Here is a 25,332-nt window from a genome sequence, read left to right as displayed (position 1 = left end):
GCTGCAGGAGCAGACCCATCAGTGCATGTTTAGTGCTGACTATTTAGCTCGTGCAGGAGCGGGCCCATCAGTGCATGTTTAGTGCTGACTGTTTAGCAGGCTGCTGTTATGTATGAGTAGCTGCAGGAGCAGGCCCATCAGTGCATGTTTCGTGCTGACTGTTTAGCAGGCTGCCTGTTATGTGTGAGTAGCTGCAGGAGCAGGTCCATCAGTGCATATCTAGTGCTGACTATTTAGCAGGCTGCCTGTTATGTATGAGTAGCTGCAGGAGCAGGCCCATCAGTGCATCTTTAGTGCTGACTGTTTAGCAGGCTACCTGTTATGTATGAGTAGCTGCAGGAGCAGGCCCATCAGTGCATGTTTAGTGCTGACTGTTTAGCAGGCTGCCTGTTATGTATGATTAGCTGCAGGAGCAGGCCTATCAGTGCATGTTTAGTGCTGACTGTTTAGCAGGCTGCCTGTTATGTGTGAGTAGCTGCAGGAGCAGGTCCATCAGTGCATATCTAGTGCTGACTATTTAGCAGGCTGCCTGTTATGTATGAGTAGCTGCAGGAGCAGGTCCATCAGTGCATGTTTAGTGCTGACTGTTTAGCAGGCAGCCTGTTATGTTATCAGGTCCAATACAGGATATACTTTCTGTATGTTTTAGAGAGTACTTTAAATAAGCGTTCTTTTGTGATAATAGGAGTTTCGCAGTCCTTGGGTATATCTGGGTTTTGTAAAGATGTCTCTAAGCTGAAATTTGCACTGAATTTGTTTGCTAGTATATTTGTGATACCCAATGGATCTGAGTAGATAGTGCCATTATGAATAAGTTCTGAGCAGTTCTGGATATTATTTTGTAACCTCCTGACATAAACAAAGAATGATTTGTAATTCTTCTTAGCTTCCAATGCCAACCTAATTTTATGGGAAAGCTTTGTTTTCCAGGTACTACGTTTTAGTACCTTTGATAACCTTTTGCTGTTGACCTTGATTTGTGGGTATTTAGTTTTGCTATACATTCCAATGAGCTTTCTGCTTTTTATTGACCTGCTTATTTATGCATGTGGACCATCTGACTTTTTTTTTCTTACCATTACTTTTATGTTTAGTTTTGGTAGAGACTGACAGATGCATACATTTTTCTAGGTAAGCATAGACTTTATTTGTATATTTGCTAGCCATGTCAACATTTTGGGGGTTTTGTTTTACTTGAACATGGAGAATTCATCATGGAATTATAATCACTGGTTTCCCTGGATTTCATACACCTCAGTTTCAGCATGTTACCTTTCAATGCTACCTTACCAGCAGTACCTGTAATTTCCTATTTACATTCATATTTTCAGCTCAGGATTAAAGGTCTCACTATTTATTATAGAGACTTTTAGCATTTGTATAATGATTATAAAACTGAATGCATAAACCAAATATCTGGTAAAATAATCTGCAAAACCGAGATACAACTGTACCTTTATTTTGTGTGGTTATTTTGACGGAAATAACATATAACTGATTAAAGAATGACAATTCAAGTGTATAATGAGTTTAAAGAATGGAAGCCATTAAAGGGGATCAAGTTTTCAACAAATGATTTATCATTAGGCTAGTACTCAGGCTGTACAAAATCAAGCTAAGATAAACTATGCAAATAATGTCCTTCAGTCTCAGCCAGTGCATATGCTAATGTGCCTGAAGTGTTGACTTAAACGTGGCAAACTTGTCAGCAAAAATGAAGCAGCCAGTACATACACTGGTATAACAATCAATTTCCTTTTTGTACTCACAAGCTCTTAGTGCTGCCCCGCTTAGACACGTATCATTTAAAAATGGGCACGTCTCTCAAAATGATGCTACCAAGCATTTCATTTAAGTAACATTTTCAGCTGCTCCCCCTATAACTATTAAAAATATTTTTAGATTAGCAATATTGCAATTTTTTTTAAAGGTATTCACTTAGACAGTTGTAGACATAATATGTCCTGAAAAAAAAAAAAAGCCATATTGATGTGATGCTCAGAAAAAAATTTACTCAGTAGAGTACAAAGAGTCTGCCTGGCTACACCCATGAGTACATATCATTCTGAAGGAAATGATCTATCTGTCAGAAGGCAGGCCGGCCTACACAGCCTGTCCACAATGTCTAAGAGCATAGCAGATCATTTTACTGTTGCTGCAAAAATCTTCCTGGACAAAAAAATAAGCCATCATCTTATGGGAGATCTCTGACTGGTAATATGCCTAATATTCAGGGCAAATATGTTACTTCAGAGGCCAGCATGTCCCTTGACTATCCAACCCTGACCACTCCCATCTCATGTACAGGTGTTCTGTATCCTGAGTGTTTTTCCAGCTGTGTATCATCTTGATGTTTCCTATGTAACCAGTATAGCCATTACTCCTGTTATCAACAAATGATGTTTTTCTTTAAGACTTTTTCAAAGAAGATGACTTAAATTACTTATAATCTCTTCTCTCTACCTTTAACATTTCTTTTGACTTGACACAGTTGTGGACTTAAGTAAACAGTCTCCAAAGTTCCTACAGAAGACTTCATCTTTGAAACTATAAGTAATTATTGCTATTCTATTAGCTTCTGCCACTCAGAAGGATGATACAATTATTTTACATTTCCTACATCTTTATCCAGTCAAGAGCTCATTCCATCACTTTTACCCACCTGAATAATGGCATTATGGGAAGCTTGCACAGACCCAGTGTGATTTTACCTATCCTATGTGGACAGGACAGAATATGTGTATACCTGGTCCTTACAGGGTTTACAGTTATTATAGAATTATTTATAAATAGTGTACATTAACACTATATATTTAAAAAATTGTATTGTCATATTTGAAGAGCAAATTAAAGTCAGTTTATTGATATAAATGATGGTAGACCTCCCCCCCCCAATAGTTACCTCATGCTATTACTCTGGAATCACATTAGATGTGGAAAGTAGTTGGAAAACTGAGAGAATCTATAATGATAAAAAAATGTTTGTGACTAAACTGACAAGGAATAGTTTGTATTTATAGAGTAGAAGTTTCATGTGTTTCTTTCTTTTTTATCTTTACTTTTTTTTAATTCTTATTCTATTTTCACTTCTTAAATTCTGAAGTAGACTCAAGTAGAAATTATGGTAAAAGCAGCCTTATGTCCATATTTGGTAGAATTATGCATTAATTGCTGATCCAGTACTTACAGAGAGAAACTAGGTGTAAATTAGTCATGTCAACAGGTACAAATGATCTCCGATATTCTGGCAGGTCTACTAATGGTCCTATGGATCATAAACGTCGTACTGAACTTCAGCTTCTTCTTCTTTTAGCTGCTTCCATTAGGGGTCGCCACAGCGGATCATCTGTTTCCATTTCTTTCTGTCCTCTGCATCTTGCTCTGTCATAGCAGCCACTGTCATCTCCTCTCTCACCACATCCGTAAACCTTATTTTAGGCTTCCCTCTTTTCCTTTTACCTGGCAGCTCCTTCCTTCTCATCCTTCTTGCAAAATACCCAGCATCCCTACTCTGCACATGTCCAAACCAACACAATCTCACCTGTCTGGGCTTGTCTACAAACCGTCCAACCTGAGCTGACCCTGTAATATACTCATTCCTAATCCTGTCCATCCTAGTCACACCCAATGCAAATCTTAACATCTTTAGCTCTGGCACCTCCAGCTCTGACTCTTGTCTTTTTGTCAATGTCACTGTCTGCAACCTGGATAACATAGCTGGTCTCACTACCATCTTGTAGACCTTCCCTTTCATTCTTACTGGTACCCGTCTGTCACAAATCACTCCTGACACTCTTCTCCACCCATTCCACCTGCCTGCAGTCTCTTTTTATTTATTTATTTATTTCAGTTTGATGACCAGGGAAATCCACTGGGCTCAGGGAGCCCGTTTTCAGTGGAGGCCTGGGGAGAAAAGTTTCACATTACATAGTGTATTTGCAGTTACAATCATATTATAGAAGACACAATTAAAATATCTTTTTGTGCCATAGAACAAAATAAATTATTTGGTTACAGAGTATCAAAATATTTGGGATGGCATTATATAGCGTAGGTACAGCTAAATCATAGTAAGGAAATCATGGTTACAGTTTTATGTTAAGCTGAGGAACAGGAATCAGTTCCTTGATTATAAAGCATCTGAGATTTAGGATGGCAGAGGACGCTGAGATGTAAGGGGGAAGATTAAGAAGAGAAATAGAGCAAAAGGTGGTAGAGGTTATTTGAGGGTTGTATAGTTGTGATATTTACATTATTTACATTTAGGTTAAGATGGGTTTGTGCTCAGAGTTAGAGAAGTGTTTAGGGGGAGGAAAGAGTATTATGCTATGTGGGGAGAGAACAGTTGCATTTCCTGTTAGATGAAAGATAGCAGTGTAGCTCAGTTTTAAAGGTTTCAAAGCTTTCACAAGTCCTTAGAGAGGATGGCAGAGAATTCCATTTTTTAGCTAATTAAAAGGATAGCAGAAGCTGACCAGCAGGACGATTAGGTTTGCGGACAGTGATTAGGTTTTTTTGAGTCGATCTCAGAGTTCTCACAGGGGTGTAAGATTGGATGATATTGGTTAGAGCTGGGCACTTAGTAAGTTGAAAAAGTAGTCTGTGGGTTGTAGTAATTTGGAGATAGTTTAGATGTTGGGGAGTTCAAGCCAATTTAACAAATGGAGGGCAGTGTAATTATGGGAGGTGAGTTTGGCTTTGGTGGCAAATTTAGAAATCTTATTATAACAGACTTCCAATTTGGAGGAGAGAGGGGCAGATAAGTTTGTTAGAAGAGGAGCACCATACAAGAGTGAGGGGAGTAGACAGGTACTGGCAAGAGTTTGCCTGGTGGAAGGGGAAAGAAAGTGGATGTTTCTGTATAGCATACCAAGTTTTGCATGACTTTTCTTAATATTTTGCTAGATGTGGGTGTCAAATTTTAGATGTTCATCAATAGTTACCCCAAGTAATTTAGCGAATGGAACAACCTCTATGGCAGTGTTGTTTTGGCTATTAATTTGGAATTAATTTTTATCTAAAGGGGAGGTTTTTGAAGGAGAGAATAACAGTATTTTGGATTTGTTGGCATTTAGGGAGAGGTGGTTTAGGAGCATCCATTTTTTGGTAGAGGAGAAAGGAGTTTGGGTCACTGTTTGTAGCTTCTTCACCTCTCTTCCACACTTCCCATTACTCTGAATTGCTGATCCTAAGTATTTAGACTTATCCACCTTCAGCAGCTCTACTCCCTGCATCCTCACCATTCCTCTGCCTCCCTCTCATTCACACACATATATTCCGTCTTAGTCCTGCTGACCTTCATTCCTGTCCTCTTTAGAGCATATCTCCACCTCTCCAGGGTCTCCTGTACCTGTTCCCTTCCCTCACCACAAATCACGAAGTCATCCGCAAACATCATAGTTCACAGGGACTCCTGTCTGATCTTGTCTGTCAACCTGTCTGTCACCACTGCAAATAAGAAAGGGTTCAGAGCTGATTCTTGATATAATCCCACCTCCACCTTGAATGCATCCATCACTCCTAACACAGACCTCACCACTGTCAAACTGCCCTTGTACATATCCTGTACCACTCTTACATACTTCTCTGCCACTCCCGACTTTCTCATACAATACCACAGTTCTTCTCTAGGCATCCTGTCACATGCTTTCTCTAAGTCCACAAAGACGGAATGCAGCTCCTTCTGACCTTCTCTATACTTCTCCATCAATACCCTCAGTGCAAACATGGCATCTGTAGTCATATTTCCTGGCATGAAACCATACTGCTGCTCACTAATCATCACCTCCTTTCTTAACCTAGCTTCCGCTACTCTTTCCCCTAACATCATGCTGTGGCTGATCAATTTTATGTCTCTGTAGTTACTACAGCTCTGCATATCACCCTTATTCTTAAAAGTCAGAACCAATACACTTCTTTTCCACTTCTCAGGTATCCTCTCACTTTCCAAGATTCTGCTAAATAATCTGGTTAAAAAGCCAACTGCCATCTCTCCTAAACACGTCCATGCTTCCACAAATATGTTATCTGGACCAACAGCCTTTCCATTCTTCATCCTCTTCATAGCTGTCCTTACTTCCTCCTTGCTAATCCATTGCACTTCCTGATTCACTCTCCCCACATCATCCAACCTTCTCTCTCTCTCTCTCTCTCTCTCATTCTCTTCATTCATCAGCCCCTCAGAGTACTCTTTCCATCTGCTCAACACACTCTCTTCACCTGTGAATACATTTCCCTCATTATCCTTTATCACCCTAACCTGCTGCACATCGTTTCCAGCTTGGTCCCCCTGTCTAGCCAATAGGTACAGGTCCTTTTCTCCCTCTTTAGTGTCCAACCTTTCTTACAACTCACCATATGCCATACCTTTAGCATTTGCCATCTCGCTCTTCACCATATGCCTCATTTCCTTGTACTCCTGTCTACTTTCTTCATCTCTCTGACAATACCACCTTTGCCAACCTCTTCCTCTGTATACTCTCCTGTACTTCCTCATTCCTCATTCTACCACCAGGTCTCCTTGTCCTCTGTCCAGATGTCACACCAAGCACCTTTCTAGCTGTCTCCCTTACCACCTGTGCTGTGGCTGCTCCGCTATCTGGTACCTCTTCACTGCCACCCAGTGGCTGTCTTAACATTTCCCCGAACTCCACCTTACAGTTATCCTTTTTCAACTTCCACCATTTGATCCTTGGTATTGCCCTCGCTCTCCTCTTCTTCTTCTTGATCACCAGTGCCATCCTACAGACCACCATCCTATGCTGCCTAACTACGCTTTCCCCTGTCATCACTTTCCAGTCTCCAATCTCCTTCAGACTGACCCTCCTGTACAGGATATATCCCATGTGTGCATCTTCCTCCACACTTGTGTGTCACCCTATGCTCCTCCCTTTTCTTAAAATACATATTCACCTTAGCCATGTCCATCTTTTTCGCAAAATCCACTACCATCTGACCTTCTGCATTCCTCTCCTTAACACCATACCTACCTATCACCCCCTCATCCCCTCTGTTCCCTTCACCAACATGCCCATTCATGCCACAAAAAACTTAGCATTGACCTATGAACCTAAACAATTAGAAATATGTGATTAAAGGACATATAGCCTAGAATACAGGTCTACTGTTAATCATTTTATTGTTACGTAGATCAGTAATTGTTAGAACATGCAAGGTGCTAATTGCTTGCCTGCCTGCTACTTAATTAGCTATTAAATAGTCTGGTAATTGTTAAAGCAAGTAAGTGAAAATACTTATTGCAGAAAAGCCTGGCTATAGGCTAGTGCATTAAAGGAAAGAAAGGTGAGAAGAGATCCAGGATGAGAAACAGAAAGTCACATGGGAAAGCAGAAGAGGAGACTTAGGAGATGCGGGGTGATGATGTAAAGAAATGCATACGTTCTTAAGGTATGGCATGGGGAGGTTGGTTTACAGAATTTTAGGGTAACTGAAGATGTGGGCTCTGCAAGAGAATGAGAAGTTTGAGGAGACAGTTTGGTAGTCGATATGATAGTTTTTGGCTACACAGGTGACAAAGAGCAGAGACTGATTGAAAAGTAAGTGACAAGAAGAAGGTGAGAGATAAGCTGGGGTGGTAAAAATGTAAGGAGATAGGAAGAGGACAGAAATAAATGAGCGAAGGTAGTCAGAGAAGTACAGACAGATGGGGAACTACACAGGAAGTCAATGAGCGGGGAAAAGGAAGACAGGGTGAATGAAAACTAACAAAGAGCAGGGAAAAGTAGGAAAAGCAAGCTAGAAAGAGATGAAAATTAAACAAAGCCAACATGGAGAAAGAAGTTTAAAGAGGCATGGTGACTGATGAAGAAGAGACAGAGGTGGTCATGAAGGATGTAACACTAGATGGAGGAGGAGGATGAAAATGAGGAAGATGGAGCTATCATCTTTGTAGCAATCAGTGTCACTGATTTGTTGAGTTTGTGTTTTGTTAATTGGGTTGTCCAACTGAGCTGTGACAATTTTTAGTCGAGACACAGGGAGAAAAGCTCCACTTATAAATGTAGTTATACGTATTCCAGTTACTGACATTAGGCAATTAGCATACAAAGCCTGACAAAACATGGTGCAAAGCACAGTTACTACTACAGTACATCAAATTATAGAGCAGAGCAATTTATAAAACTACTAAGAAATAGCTTAATATACTGCTATCAAACATTTTACACAGTTTAATTTGCACTGGAGTGATAAGTTAACTCAATAGTAGTATAAAACTGTGTGTCATAATCTAAATAGATGATTGCAACAGGGTTATACAAATATTATGATACACATTGAATATGGAAGGAGAAAGAATAGAGTACTGTTAGCAGTAACATCAGACAGTCGTACTTCAGGTGGAATATGAGTTCTAAATACACAGTATTTTTTAAATAAGAAACATCTTTATTAAATTATCATGTATGACATAGGCCATGTTACATTTATATAAATGACAATAAACCACAGCGACACAATCTCAGTTGCAAACATTATCTATTCTAAACTGTGCTGACACAACTGTAGCTGCAAACATTATGCATCACTTATAACATATCCAGTCATTGTTAGTCAAATATTACATAGCTCTTTCAAATCCTGCCTTCTTTTAAACCTCGTTTCTCTTCTGCATGTATTGATCCCAGAGTTCCCATTTTTTCCTATGTAATTTGCTCCTGCCCTTTTCCAAAGATCCCATTTCCAGTTGTTTTAACTCTGTTACTATCTTCACTACTTCTAGTAAACTTGGTTTAGACTCTGATTTCTGTTTTTTAGCAATTGTTTTTTTTTTTTTTTTTTTTTGTCAGCCATCATAATTAGACTCAGCAAGGCCTTACAATGTCTAGGCAATTCCGAGTTTGTATCATAGCTTAAAAAATCATTTCCCCAGTCACTCCAACCTGCTCACCCAGTATCTCTGACAGAGCAGTCTGCAGGGAACCTTTAAAGTCTACCAACTCAATACACTCTCAGAAAATATAAATACTTTACACAGTAACCATGAAGAAGGTTCACAAGCATGCAGTATACTGCCCTGTGAGAAGATGGCCTTAATCACATATGGCTTGCGCACTTTACCTGCGGTGGTGGTGCTGCGGTAGCGTTGTCGCCTCACAGTAAGACGCTGTCTGGTTCGATACTCAGCTAGAGCGTCTTCTGCGTGGAGACATGTGAATGGGCATACCTTCATTGAAGGTTGTGCATCAGGGCTGGTAACTCAGCACATAAAAATCAACTGCCAATCATTAGCGGACCGGAGTTCCACTGTGACGACCCCTAACCGGGAAAAGCTGAAAGACACAACAACTTTTATTCAACACAAAAGGTGTACAACAGACTAACGTTTTCATACCTAGCCATTACAGGTTTAGACATGTTCACACTATTAAGACAGTTCATACAAAACCTGAAATACTTGTTTTTGTTTTTTAAATATAAATGCGAATAAGCTCCCAGTACCAAAGAAAACAAAGATTTTGTTTTACAATTAGATAACCAGGTAAGTGAACTGGTCCTCTAACCCTTTTCATTCATGACCAGGGTATAAAGTACAATATTAATTACAAGTACTGAGCAGTTATAGAATAGCAGAATCATATTGTGCAAAAATATGAACAAAAATAAACATAGCAAATGTAAAATTGTTAGTGGATACTATCTTAAAATAAAGATGTAATATTAATAACATTTACAATATTTACACATAGAAGAATTTTCCATTCAGTTGTATAACTCTTACAATATTACATCAAAGAAACATTCTTGTAAGTACAGTTCTGGAGCTTGTACTACTGGCATGGAGTAATTAAGCTGACCCTTCTGACCAAATGCTTGGTCTGTTCATTACTACCTCACTCTCACACCTAAGGATTATACAGCTTCTTAGCTCAGATCTGGAAAATAAATAAGCCATATGTCTTTTGCCCTGGAGAGAAGATGTATCCAAATTTCGCCCTGAATGGGGGCATGGGGGTACTATCAGCAAGCTCTAATGATTGGTCAGAGAACTCTTAGCCTGCTTCATGGTCTTGGGTGTCCCTGGTTGGGATCAGAAATTGGTGAACTCATCCTGGGAACCCATTTCCTGTTCCTTAGGAGGGATGAATGCATCAAATTGGTGAAGAGAGAGGAACCATTGGGTCTGTCAAGCAGAAATGGGAGAGGCAGGACTAATGCAAATAATGATGGAAGGAAACAAGATTGCTGGCAAATGGGAGTCTGAATGTTCAATATGATGCATAACATTAACGTTAGATAAACTTATTACAGTTTCACAAATGGGCTAAAAGAAGAACAATTCCCCTGGATGCTCTGACTCAGGGAATTTAACTATTTAAAGGACATAAAGCATTGCAGGCTCTGCTACGGACTATGTAACAGTGCAGTGGGGTTGGAGATTGTCCTACAGGCCAGGCACAAGTCATCTCTCAGCAGCATATAAGATACAGAGTAAAGTGAAATGACTTTCAGCCTGTCCACTTAGGTCATGGTTTGGAGGCCCTGTATTTTCTTAGTGAGAAACCTCTGAAGTCTCTCCAGCCACTGCAGTTGTCTGGTGAGATACATGCAAAAGGGCACATTGCATTCTATTAGTTGTCTGATGAGAGTTGAGTACAGTGGAGTTATAACATTCCTTGACTTGGATGCTATGCCCTTGCTTATCATCGAAGGCTTTCCTTACCACTGTGGAAACATGGTGGTCAAAGTTCTGATTGCTTCATATCCAAAAGTCAAATGATACACAGGTTACTCACTCTGAAGACCTTAACCTGGTATGTGACATTAATAAAACCTGCTGGAGGGACAGATTTGTCTCCCAACAACACCTTGGGAACAGACTCCCACTTCATGTCAAACAGAGCACCTCATTGGCCCTCTTAAAATGCAATCTGGATGATTGGATGGGTGACCACAAGTTCACCCCAGGGGTTCCACCTGTGTCTCTCTTTGACAGAGGCAACAGGTGCTGATCATGGAAATATAGGTAAGAACTTGGCTAGGCTTGTAAGGCTCCTAGGGCCATTAGCCTAGTAACTTCCTGTGATCCTATGATCAACCTGTGTTCCCAAGTCTCACACCGCTGAGTTGGAACTTGGGAGTACAGTCAATATTGTAATTTGTAGAGAATTCCATTTTGACAAAGGGAATAATAATGCATTTTTTTTTGCATTTAGTTTTAGACCATGGCTTTGGCACCAAACATTTGTGTTAGCCCTTCTTTTAATATGTTGACATCGTTGGGGGCAAATCCAGGATTACTCAATGAAGCTACAGTAATTGATAAGTGTAACCTTCTGTGCCATACTATATGGGAGCCTAATGCAGTCATGCTGAAGTCATACAGCAGGTGGCATTATGCAGCCTACTCTGTGATGGTACCTATGTGGCAAGCTCAGCCTTGCACTGGGAGCAGAGCTGCACAGCATTCCCTGGATGAGACAACTGTTTGTTGTGAAGATCACTGCAGCTAGTTTAGTATGTAGGAATGAACAATGCTGTACAAACTCTTATGTAACTGCTTTGACCTCATTACCTAGTCCTATTAGTCATAATTTGCATTGGTTTGGTGGTTTAAAATTCATATATATTTCAAGTTTAGAAGCACTGACTATCTAAAAGCAATGACATATTTTGCTTTTTAATGTAAATTACTCTTTTTTTACTTCAGATGTTGGTTATAGTTGGTATTGTATGATACATCTACATATATCTCATCTTTATATGACAAAATTTCAAAATGAAACAACACCAAAACAAGTAAAATAGATGCTTTCATTTAAAAAAATAATTAACAGAAAATAAAAAGCATTGAAAACAAAAAAAGATCACAAAAGAAAAACATTACATGTTTATGTGTATGTGTATATATGTGTGTGTGTGTAAGTTTTTTATCTGGCAGAAACATAGCAATGGGTGTAGGGTACTAGAATAAATGGACAGTGCCTGCCACTCAGTAGAGTGATGTGGAAGTCATTAATATTGGCATGTTCTGCACATGTTCTGGGGATTACCCCTCATGTGGGGGACTGTGCCTCCCACACCCCCTGCTAATTATATATACTAACTCCGAGATCACACAATCACCAGGGAAAGGAAATATTCTCCCACTTAGGGATTGTTGATCTTACATACCTTTCATCCACCTGTCTGTGTTGTCCAAATGGTGTCACTCTACTCGGTGTCAGGGCACTGTCCATTCCAATCAGTCTAGTGCTTGCCACCCACAGCAATGTATATTGTAATCTTTAGTTTATGAGATGTTTTTAGCCTGAACACGAATGAGACATTCATTTCTATAGGATTAGTTTTCAAAAAATATGCATTAACAACAGAATTACATCTATATTTAGACTGCAAAGATTGTAGACGTTAAATTCATATATTTTTTTCCTGTAGGAACGTTTAGGGGAATATGCAAGAAAATTGATCATTTTCCTGAAGATGCAGATTATGAACAGGACACAGCAGAGTATCTACTCCGTAAGTATACAGTTAACTTTCATTAATCTATAATTACAGCCAAAACTTTAGAGTTAGTTATATTCATCTTTTGTATTCTTGCTTTTTACATTGCACTACCATTTCTCTCCATCAGTTTTGACATTGTTCGCACTTTTCCAAACCAATTTGCTTCATATGTTTGAGAGCTAAATGTTGGTGTTGCATAGCCCCCTAATTTATTAACGTTGGCTAAAGTTGTCTGACTTGATTTTGAGCTTCATCTTGTTGAGTGTGAGAAAAGGAGGTGCCCTCATTTACTTCAAATCCACCATAGATAGTTGCCAACCCCTCTGCCAGTCCCCACTGTCTTGCAGAGGTGAAATAATTTTGTTTTGGAGGATTAAATAGCACAGTGCCAAACACACAGCTGTCAGTGAAATATAACATTCCTTCTTTTATTGCCTCAGAGAGTATTAATTGCCTATATACTTTGAACTTTATTAGTCAGTCAGTTATAATACTTTTTTAAATAATTTCACTTAGGATTGATGAACCGTTACAAAACTGTTTGAACAAGCCCTTAGTGATAGCTTTGCATAGATAATAAACATTTTCTACAAGAGAATGCCAGCTGTAGTGTATGCTAGAACTGTGGATATATAACTTTAAATTTTAATGGCCTAGCAACAGTGATTAGCATGTCATGTGCTACAGAGAAGTTTCAGAGAATACAGTCTGAATATAGACCTCAAGGAATTAAGACCACGTGTAGTGCCTGAGTAATTTACTAAGCCTCTCAGCATGAGATGGTGTCACTGGAGTAAAATATCTGTCATTAAAGAAATATATCCATAGACGTGAAGAACATATTTGCTATAAAAATCATAAATTTCAGTATCGATAACTAGGGAAATACATGTTACTATGGAAATATGGCTCAAATGCACTCTCCTGCTATTCTTTTATTGGAAGGAAACCAGGGATGGACACTGAATGCTTTGTACCCTGAAGTTTGATTTACTCCACACTGTAAGTAGATTAGCTGATTAGTTAGGAGAAGTTTAGAGTACTGCTATTTATTAAGACTCCTGGCATGATAGTGTACACTCTGCTACCAACTGCATCACAGAGTCATACATCATCAAAATAACGAAACATAGTTCATCAAGAATGTCTTCAGTGACAATGCCCCACTCTTTTGTAGGTATATTTGCAAGTCATTTAAGCTGTCCTTCCATGTTTTCTTATCTATATAATATGCTGGAATGTCTATTTATGGGATATTTAGCCAGGATTGTTTACTCTCCTGTTTGAAGCTTTATAATGGGACAGATGAATGTTTCATCAATATCTTCACTGTCTTACAAGATAGGCAACTGCCATGAAGGGTGCCCACTTTTTTGTAAGTTGAATGCAAATCAGTTTTCTCTGAAGATAAGGGATTAGTGCAAGCCAATAACAAGGCCAGGCTTATTTGGAAAGTATATGTCTACTAGTAATCATATTTTTTTTTAAAAAAGATATTCCAGAAATTTTGCAGGGTAGCAGTACATGTAACTAAAAATACTTTATCAGTAGTGATCTATTACCCTAAAGCTTTATTCTGGCATGTTTATCAGCTCACTAGCTTTCTGTTGAAGGTATAGATAGTGCAACCATTTTCATTTTACTGTCTTGCTCTAACAATACATATCCTATTGCCAGTACTTTGGTTACCATTTAAGAATACCTTTATACTTTTTCTTCAACCCATGTTCAAGAGGAATATTTCTGCTGACACTTTTACCTCCACATTTACCAAACTAAACAAGTCATTGTTGAAAGGCTGGTCTTTTAGTGATAAAAATGAAAACATCTATCTATATACCCATCTTTCAATCTATTCATCTTTCTCTAAATGTGCTGTACTGTTGTGCATCACGATAGTAGCAAGCTAAGCAAGATAGACCAGTATTTCCTGTTACCAACAACTGTTGATGATTTGTGTGGATGTATCTCTAGGCATTCCCAGGTGATCTGCAGGATACGTCAGTTTTGGTACATTCTCTGTCTACTCTGGGATCTGTTCCTGTGAGCTATGCCACATATACTTCCTGTGAAGGGTGTGAGTTAATGCACCATATACTTCCTGTGAGGGGGGCCTGGGTACTCACAATTGATGTCCATACAGTAGTTTAAGATAGTTGCTCCCTTTGCACTTACAAACAACAGCATTTTTTTCTTCAAAAAGAGAAGTATGACCTCTGATATGAAAGTGTTGATTTTCTTCCCAGACATTTTTCATTCAGCAGCACAGTGTTCCTGTCTATTCACTTGAGTCCAAGTGGTTAGACTGATTTACAAACCAGAAGGAAGCAGTCTTCACATCCACAAGATACATAATTTCCAAACAACATCTAGTCCTTGAAATCCTACCCATACAAGCATAAACATAAACAGAAGGGGGAGCAAGATGTACACTTTGCAGAGCTGTATGCTTCACTTGAATATATTCAACTTAACTCCAAGAATGTGGATAGAACCCTGGGTGCAGAGATACAAGGACAACATGAGGCATAGCAGTGCCCTTGATACTCCATACTGTTAACATGTCCTGTAAGATATCTTAGCCTTATGGCTATAATCCTTTTCCAGGTCAACATAGCAAATGCAGAGAATATTGTCAAACTCCCATTAACATTTCAACATCCACACCAGTATAATAAGTTGATCCTTGTAACCAGGACAGAATTTGCATTGCTGTAGGTTCATAATAATTCCAAACCAACAAATAGCCACTGTAAAAGTCAGAGAGCAGCTGACCACAGTTAAGGATAATGTTTATTACAATCAATTAAAGTAAATGTTTTTTTTGTTTCATTTGTCAAAATCAAGGACATCATCAAGTAAACATTTAAAGTATTCAAATCATGATTACTACATATGCTGCATATATTAAAAAATTATTGTAAAAAAATATACATATAAGATAGCTACAAACTAGGTACAGTCGAGTTCAATGCTTCAAAGGGTTGTGCTGTGGACATATCTTAAATTAATACAGTCATTAATTCCCAGAGTACAGCAGGCATTAAATGTTACCCATTGCTGGTATTCCTTCAGTTCTAATAAGCTCTCACCCCCAATATCAATGAATTAATGATCTCTGCCATAAAACAAATAACTTCTGAATCTTCTGCATACCAAGATATGCTTATACATGGCATTACATATATTCTTTCCGGTGGTTATATGTTATTTTAGTAACCTGGGAAAGCCGAAAGAAGAAGAAGAAGGTTATATGTTGTTTTATTTATCTGTTTTACTGCTGTTAAACCTATATGGGACATTTTCAACTGTATTCCAAAATAAGTCCATAAACAAACCTATTTGGGACATTTTGACTGTATCCCCTAAGTACACAAACAGAATTACAATGAAATGCAAGGTTAAGACAGTATAAAGTTAACAATGCACAATGTCAACTTTCACAGAATGAAAAAATATGTTGCTATGCCAGGATGTGGGGGGTTGCATCACTCTCCATATCAATAAATGTACTAACTGCAAGACTATGCAACAATTTTGATCTTATCTCCATAATTCCACAACTTCACATTTAACATTATATAAGCATACATTCCTGTGGTATGATGCTCCTTGCTTTTGCAGTATCATTTAGATAAGAGAATAATACTGAATGATACCACAAATAAACAAGGTGAAGGTAACTGCTAGATCATTATTTCTCCAACCAATTCCTTGGCTTGCATTAGAGGGACAACTTTTGGCAAGTATGTAAAACTAATAATAACCTAACAAAAACTTCTACCACTACTGCACACTAACAAATTCCTGTAGAAAGGTAGAGTCGAACTTAAAAATGAAATGGCAAATATCAGCTCACACCATTAATACAACTCAGGATATTATGAAAAGAGTGAAGAATATAATAAATAACTGTAACTTTAACAACAACAATAATAATAATAATAACAATAACAATTTTTCTGACCTGATCCAGTCCCATCAAGAACAAAATTACAACAGTCTTCAGCCATTCACTTCTCCAAGGTAGTCACTAACCTGTTTCCATATTCTTCTGGTCTCATTTACTTATAATATTTAGTTAGTTAGTTAGTTAGTTAGTTAGTTAGTTAGTTAGTTAGTTAGTTAGTTAGTTAGTTAGTTAGTTAGTTTTTAATGTGTTAGTCTGGAAAGTTTGACTGGGTAAAATCCCCTTTTCACTTGAGGCTCAGAGAAAAATCTTCTGCCTCACAACTGATAAAAATAATGAAGCTAAAATAGTATAGACCAGTCAGTGAGCAATCACAAAATTATGCAGAACACAGTATATAATTAGTATTTTCCATTTATTGACTAACTATGAAAGATTTAGTAACAATGTGTTAATTAATAATATTTACAATTTCATAGTTCTGTTGCCAACACTTGTAGCCTATTTACAATTCAAAATATATGTATACATGTGAAATATAAATTTACAGAGGTTAAGAAGGTTATCTGTAAGTTACAAAAATATAAGAATGGTAAGAGTAATATGCTTGGGATGACTAAAAAGATAATGGAGGTTAAATTATAATGTTGATCATGAGATAATACAATGTATGAACACAGTAAAGAAGGAAATTATATATATTCAATTTTAGGAGAAAAATTAATAATAAGGGGATAACAGGCAGTATCTATAACTTAGTAACAAAGTCAAAAGTTAAGCAGTAGAGGAAACTAGCAAAGTCATTTTACTAGTATGTATTTGGTACAGTAGAAATGATTATGTTATATCTGAGCAACAGCAGTTCCAGTTAGTTTTTAGATATGTGTGTATGAAAAAAGATTGTACTTTTGAACTACTCAAAGCTGGTATAAAGTTCCATATTTTAGCTACAAATACAGAATAACATACATCTCCAAAAATTACTGTATTTTATCCTAGTAGATAATTTGTGACCATAGAAGTGAATTATAGATATGGTGCTAAATTATATTGGTTATGGTTGATATCTATTGGATTTTATATACACTTTGAGTTCTAGCCATTTCAGTGTTTTAGAGCTGTGCAGTAGTGAGTTATGAATGGGAAACCACATATAAATTTGGCAATTTTTCTGTAACTTTTTCAAGGTTTTTTTGTTGTTGTTTGGTTTCATTAAATATTTTAAGCACAAATTGGGCATAAAGAAGAAATGGAAGTTAATTACACAAAAAGTATTGTGCTCCCCAACAACTAAACCAAATAAAACAATTTAGGGTCCATGCAAATTGCACCTGTGCTCCCCTGCAGCAGTACTGAACAAAGTGAACCAACTCACTATGCAGATAAGAAATCTTTAATAGTCACATAGATTAAGCTCTTTCTTCTGCAAACCACAGAGTTCATCAGATTCTGATTCTAGTAATTGACAGCAATCTGATCAAGTTTCCAGAGAGGTATAAGATTATTGTGTGATGATCTGAAGCTTAGTTATAGTTATTGTGCAAAAGCTAAGACATTAGCCATCAAAATACAAATGCTATCAGTGGACTTTAATCTGTTGTATATGTCATTGATGAGTATTATAAAGGGCAGTGGCCCAAGTGTTAAGCCATGTGGAATTCCAAATGAAATGGTTAGGAAGGTTGAATCTGTTTTGCCAACATACATTCAGAAAAAATATTAAGATAGCTTTTAAACCAGTTTACTCTGTTAAGACTCATATCTTTTTTGCTAATTAGTGAAATAGAAATTGATTGGAGAATGCACTGACAGCATTTGGTAGGTATAATAATAAAGATGTGACCATATAATTATTTTCTTTTAATAGATTACATTAAAGATATTAGTAGAGCTGCATCTATACTACATCCAGTAGAAAACCATGGTGGGAATAAGAGTTTATTATAGAAAAAAAAAGATTCATAACCGGTTGATGGATTAACTACTCAATATTTTTGACAGTGGTGATAAATGTGTATGGTTCTGTAGTTTGCTGTAATTCAGCATAGATACCACTATTATGGAGGGGTATGATGTTTCCTTCCACCATATAAGAAAATTTATTTGATTTATTTGTTGATTCTGATTGAAATCTGATAGGTAATTACATTTGCTGCTATGCTTAGGTATTCAGATAAGAGATCTTCAGATACAAAGAAAGAGTTTTTAATTTCCATAAACAATTTCTATAAAGTATTTGAGTACAGAAGAAACACTGAATGTACCATATTTTGGCTCTGTTTTTTTCTGTTGTCAGTGGAATTTTGCTTTGTTATAAAGCAAAAGTAACAACACTGATTGCTAATTTTATATGCCATGTTGAAGTTAGTCTTGTCAGGCAGAGGGTTAGGTAAATTTGGTTTTCCTGGTTTAAATATTTTGTTTATGGAGTTGAAAATTGTTTAAGATTATGTTTGTGTATATTACACTGGTTTTACAGTGGTCTGTAGATTTTTACGTTGCCACCAATGTTGTAGGCTAAAGTGAGTAGGCTTAGTTTTCCATGTTTTTAAGGTGTATCCCTTAGTAGCATGGTTTGTTTGGTCAGAGCCTATAGCCATTGAGCTAGAGTAACTTTATTTCTTTTTTTCTTCATATGGATGTAATACAATTTAGAATATTTATGCAAGTTTAGTTGAAGTACTTTATGGAATCATGTAATTTTAACCATTAAACTATGTCTAATTGCACAGTATTAGTAGATTTTAAATAAATGTGCTGAAGAGTGTCTTTTGTTAGTAATCCAGTTGTATGTATTTTTTTGGCTGTTACTACAATGCACATATAGGTTTATGATCACTAATTTGGCCTATCAGTATTTCAATTGTTATGTAAAAACAGGGTTGCTTATTAAGATTCATTTCAACATGATACAAGAAAGAATATTTTCTAGAGTCATTTTACTTGTGTTCGGATGTATATATATATATATATATATATATATATATATATATATATATATATATATATATATGTATTATATATATCATGTCTATAAGGAGTGATTCGTATTTATTTACTTTTTTATTTGCAATGTTTTTATGTTTTCCAGATTTTCTTTTATATTTTTCAACAATAACATAACGCAATCAAACAACATATTTACATATTCACAAATGTTGAAATATTTAAGAATAAAAGAAATAAAAGTCTATATACACAATTGAGCTGTACTACACAATAGATAATTACAAACTTGGCTAATTATATTTTGCCTGTAATAAAGTATTTTATCAATGATTACATTTAGATTTTGATGTATTTGATCTTAGTCAGTTAATCTTAATTTCTCTATTACTAATAACAGTAGTTAAATTTAAGAAAGCCTTAAAGTTTGGTTCATTTTCACTTTTATACTTTAATGTGATTACTTTCATAGTAATTGCTAATAAGGTCCATAATAAAGAATATTGTTCTAGTTTAATACAGGTTCAAATTGGAGCATTAGTATCAAAGATTCAGTAACCATGCAATTCTCAGACCACAATGCTCTTAAAAAATTTTGAAATTTGTTGCAGGAATTTTTATTTTTCTCACATCTAAGAACATAAGATACCAATCAGCTTTTACATTTTTTTCATACCTCCAACATATAGATTTATTAGTTTTATGATTTTTTGCAGTTTTATGGAGTAATATAAACTCTACGTATTTATATATATATATATATATATATATATATATATATATATATATATATATATATCCCTAAACATGCTCAAAGAGGTTAGTGCAACTGAACTTCAGATTATTTTCTTGCATTCATCATTATTAATATTTTCATTATTACAATGTTTAATAAAATCCCAATATTTAATATTTAAATTAGACTCAAAGTTTAATAGTTCGTTTTAATTTTGATAAGAGTGGTTTTATATCTCTTTGTCCATTAATAATAATTAAAAACTATTATAACATTTAAAGCAATTATTATTTATTTATTATCTTTCATAAAATTCTGTTTTTATCTAAATTTCTTTTAATTTGATTTATATGTGATCTATTTAATGAATATATATTATAATGATTTATTTCATCTGTTTTAATAAATCAAAAACAATTTAAATAATTAAAGCAAAATAAAAGATTAATATCTTTAAATTCAAGTATTATGTGATATAATTTACTTTCTTGAAATCCTTTAGTATATGTTTTAGAGAAATATTGTAAAAAAACTTCTCAAAACTGATTTTTATAAATGAGATTTCACAATGATTTAAGTATTAGATTAATAAATTTAGAATCAGTCAATCTATTAAAAGGACCATCAAAATAGGTTTTACTATCCATAACATTTTATTATTAGTAATGTCTAAAATGAAAAGTATGTTGATCTTAAAACAGAGTTAACATATATAATTTTATACATTAATTTCTGTTGAGCCTCATAAGATTTATCAGTCCATAACAAGACTAATTTGATTTTTAAATGAAGTTTATAATTTTTAGGAAACCATACAAGTAAAATAATAATTTATTAATTTTATTAAGTATCTTCTCCTCTGGCATTAGCACTATTAATTTAATAATATAATATAATGTAATATAATATAATATAATATAATATAATATAATATAATATAATATAATATAATATAATATAATATATTTTAAGTAATAAAATCATTTTGTTAATGTTTGTCTTCAAAAGAAAATATTAATTCTATTTCTTTACTATTTTTTAATAATTTAATATAATATAATTTTTGTTAACAATCCAGTAGTTAGTTTGTTTATAGATAGGCCTTATACTGACGTAAATCACCTAAACTGAGAGTACATCTTTTGGAATCATGGCAGACTTACACTAAGAGTAACTCTTTTGGAATTTTGCCTATTATCTTTAAAGTACTCATATTCAAATACTATTTTTTTTTATTAAAATGGCAGCTATTATGCTATATAAGCAAATATATGTTTTGTGTAACTAGATACATTTTGAACATATAAAATGTTTAAAAAATATAACAGGACGATATAAAGTATAGCATGAATAAGTAATAAAATATAATAAATAATACATTTTAATATAATAATATCCACTGCTCCATGGATGTACTAGTTCCTAGTTTAATCTAGTAACCTAGATTAACCCACCACCATCCAAAAACATCCTGTAAAAAGTTAGTATCAAATTTGTGAGACTCAGCAGATTATAAAATGTATACTTAAAGATGTATTTTTTTTAATAATTACATCAGTCCAAATATAAATATGAAGTTAAGCTTAAAGTATTCTGTTAATCTATAAAAAATGGAGCTTATTTTTTTACTTACCTAACTATTCTAAACATGATATAACAAACCGGAAAGAAAGCAGTCAAGAGTATCACCAAAAAGTATGCCAAATGGAGTCAGGAAAACTTCCGTTTGTCTTGCCGGATTTCGTGCAGTCTATTCTAAACATGACTTCAATTAGAATATTTAACTGGAGAAAATTATTAATATATATGAATATATATTTATACTGTAAGTAAATATATAGCAAGTATAGTATAAGAATTATAAGAAAATGAATATTAAATGCATAGTTTATTGAACAAACCAATATTCATTCATATCTATCTGTATAGCATGACTATTGAAATATATTGTTTCTCTATTAGCCAAGTATAAATAATACTCTAAAATACAGAAATAAATCAGTCAATATAAAGTTTTTTTGTTTATAAAAGATATATTAAAAATATATATACGTTATCATACTCACAAACAAAATCCATCTTTTACTATTTGACTTGTCTAGTGCTGAAGTTGATAACTGATCTCTTGTCTTCCAAGTAATAATATTAATATTATCTCTCTCTTCAAAATAAAATACAAACATTAAAATACTCATATTTTAGTTTCCCTATCTATTTATGTATTTATTCAACTATGTATTATAATTTCCCCTTTGAACCAATCTTTTAAGTTATGTTAACATAGAGGTTAACATTAATTAAAACACAGCAATAAAATATTTCAGATAATATAAGATACAATTTGTATAACATATTTTTTTAAATAGTTGTTCATCATACAAATGCAATTAATATTTCAGTAGCTTTCTTCTTCTTTCATGTCTCCATATTTGTGTGGATGTAAATTATTTCACTGTGGTTAATTTGCACAATTCATATTCAACAAAACAAACATGAGACCTGTCTTGTCAAAATCCTTGAAGCCAAGAGTATCAAACAGCTGATCTTGTAGAGTCCTTTTCACAAGAAGCCTGTGATGCTAAATGCTGAACTCTATAATTCTATAGCTGTGACATTCAAATCCTCTAATGAAGTTTTATCTACCATAACACTGGATTTGCAAATAAAGTGAATGGAAATAACAGAGAATTCAAAACTATGCTTGTTTTAAAGTGTACCATACCTTGCATACATATTCTGTTACTACTTTAAATTACATATAGTACTATGTTGCCACTTTATTTTATCTACTGTTATTACTCAATTCTTTAATTTATTGTTTTTCCTTTGATTAATTGTACCATTATAAATGACCATATTCAATTTTAAGTATCTTATACTCTGCATTATAACTTAAAATAATCCAAGGCCTCATATATATATATTTACGTACCTATTTAAGAAACACTGAATAATTAAATTAATTAAATTAGTTGTTGTTTCTAGTCATTAGATGTGAATTAAATAAATCACTATAGAGGAAAAGTTAATCTAATGTATAAACAAAGTCATTCCCCTTGCATAAAATAATTTTACCTTTTATCATAAAAATTGTAATAAACGCTTATTCTTCTTTCTGCTTTTCCTATTAGGGGTTGCTATCACCACACAGCAAAATGGTCTGCAGAATAACTGGTCGTGGAGTTTTACAGTGTTGAGTTGCTAGCCCAGAGCCCAACCTTCCACAGAAGGCACACACACACATGCACACTCAGACCTAGGGCCAGTTTAGAGTGTCCAATCCACCTGAAGAATGTCTTTGGGATGTGTTAGGAAACTGGACCACCCAGCAGAAACCCACATGGCTGCAGGGAAGTCATGCAGGCTCCACACAGAAGGCACCCCGGTTGAAAATCGAACTACAGAACCTCTTGTTGTGAGATGGCAATGCTAACCACTGCAACACTGCAGCCGCTCAATAAAAGCTTATGATCTGTAAATTACATATGACTAGTGTAGATAATATTCCACAAGAGCAGAATATAAAAAATCAATATAAAGCCCCAGTCAAATATACAAGTCCAGCATTAGAATAAGTATATAATATATAAGAAAAGTTCAATGTTTTAGATCAATTATGTTACCTCCCTCTAGAACAATCTGAATGAGTTAAGCATATTAAAAGCCTATATATAAAAACCTTACATGTAAAGTGGTAAGCAAAAACTATAGGCTACAGAAAGTACCTTAGTAAAAGCAATTATAAGTAAAAGGACAATTTCCTGAAGAATTCAGATATCCTATAACTGTTTATATTAAACAGAATACAAAAATGAAATTGCTTCCTCTGCACTTGCTATTAAACAATATTTGTTTAATTTTCTTCAGACCATATTTTTGCAAGAAGATCTATCTTGAATATGAAATATGAAATTAGGCATATAAATGGGGAATAGTGCTGCAATGAAAGAAAATAAAACAATCTTACAATCTGGCCAGTTGTAACCAACTAGCTGCTAAACACTATATATTACCCAAATAGGTAAAAATAGTATATCATAACAATACTACTGTGTTGCATACTTAATATTTTATATTTTTCTATCATCTGCTCTGACATTTAACATCTCTGAAAAGAAAGATCAGTCACACCAGGTAACAGTAGGTTGCGAGGGCAAAACAGTACATTCTGGCAAATCCTGACTTAACAATCCTTGTCCCTGCATTGAATTTGTGAAAGTATTTGGGGCCTATGTTACTATATCAATAAAAACCCACTTAAAATTTAAAACACCATACCTCATCACACTTTGAATACAAACCAACAATAGTCAAACATTAGCAATCTTCGTAATGCAGCAGACAAAAATCAAAAGCACTAAGAAAAAACTTGACAATGCGTCTCCAAATTGCAATCTCCCCTATGAGCAAGCCAAATGAGCCAAACATGTTAAAATCTCATATACAGATCCTTGCATATAAAACAACACAGTAGCAATCAGAAACAAATATTAGAAAATACCTTTGTAATAGACAACCAGATGAGAAAGAACAGTCTCCTGGAAAGTTCTGACATCTCTTCTCCCTCTTTGTCAAATAAAATGTCAAAGAATTATCACCAAAGTGTAGTAATTTATCTAAATACCATTTTATATTCTATAACTCATTATTAAAGATTAAAGAGATCACAAACAAAGACATGGAAGGGCATATGTGTATCGCATCATACGCTACCCTGAACACAAGATTTCTGTTCATGCTTCCATGAGTTATGAAAGCTTCTTTAAATGCAAATACTAGAAAATTTAAAGTTGCTTATGAGTCCTTAATGTCCACGTTAACTTAAAAAAATAATCTTAATTTAACCAATAAATTTAAAGGGACAGTGCTTCTAAATTAAAAGAAATAGTAAAACATAATATGAATGCAATATAACAAATGAGTCTTTAAAATGAGCAAATAAATACTAAGGATAAGTTGTAAAGAAGGAATAATGCATGTTTATATAATAAATCTCTTACTCCACTACCATGCTATCTACTAATTGTAATGGTTTAAAATCTAGATGAGTATTTTTTGCTATTGTTTTCCAAGGTATTTTGTCTCCCTGCCTTTTATGAGTCATAACAGTCAAATTCATAGGTTCAGATCAATGTAGGACTTTTTTTGGAAACAGATAATTGTTTCATCAAGAGTGTTAAATAATTTGGTGCTCTTGTTAGAAAGATTCTTAATCTTACAGGAAATAAGAGATGGACTGTAATGTTATTCTTTTAAAGTTCTTTAATAAATA

General features: G+C 34.7%; 1 protein-coding gene across 1 annotated transcript in view; it reads left to right on the top strand.

Moving 5' to 3' along the window:
- Positions 1-25,332, top strand: part of CACNG3 (calcium voltage-gated channel auxiliary subunit gamma 3) — a 378,944-nt gene that overhangs the window by 319,167 nt on the left and 34,445 nt on the right. The window contains exon 2 of the mRNA XM_044089399.1: positions 12,397-12,480. Coding sequence (XP_043945334.1) covers positions 12,397-12,480 — 84 coding nt within the window. The remainder of the gene's footprint in view (positions 1-12,396; positions 12,481-25,332) is intronic.

This window comes from Protopterus annectens, chromosome 12.part0 (genome assembly GCF_019279795.1).
Source record: "Protopterus annectens isolate FY-2018-M chromosome 12.part0, PAN1.0, whole genome shotgun sequence".
Classification (NCBI taxonomy): Eukaryota; Metazoa; Chordata; order Ceratodontiformes; family Protopteridae; genus Protopterus; species Protopterus annectens.
Note: the sequence above shows the minus strand (reverse complement) of the source record. Positions and strands in the feature narration are given on the sequence as shown.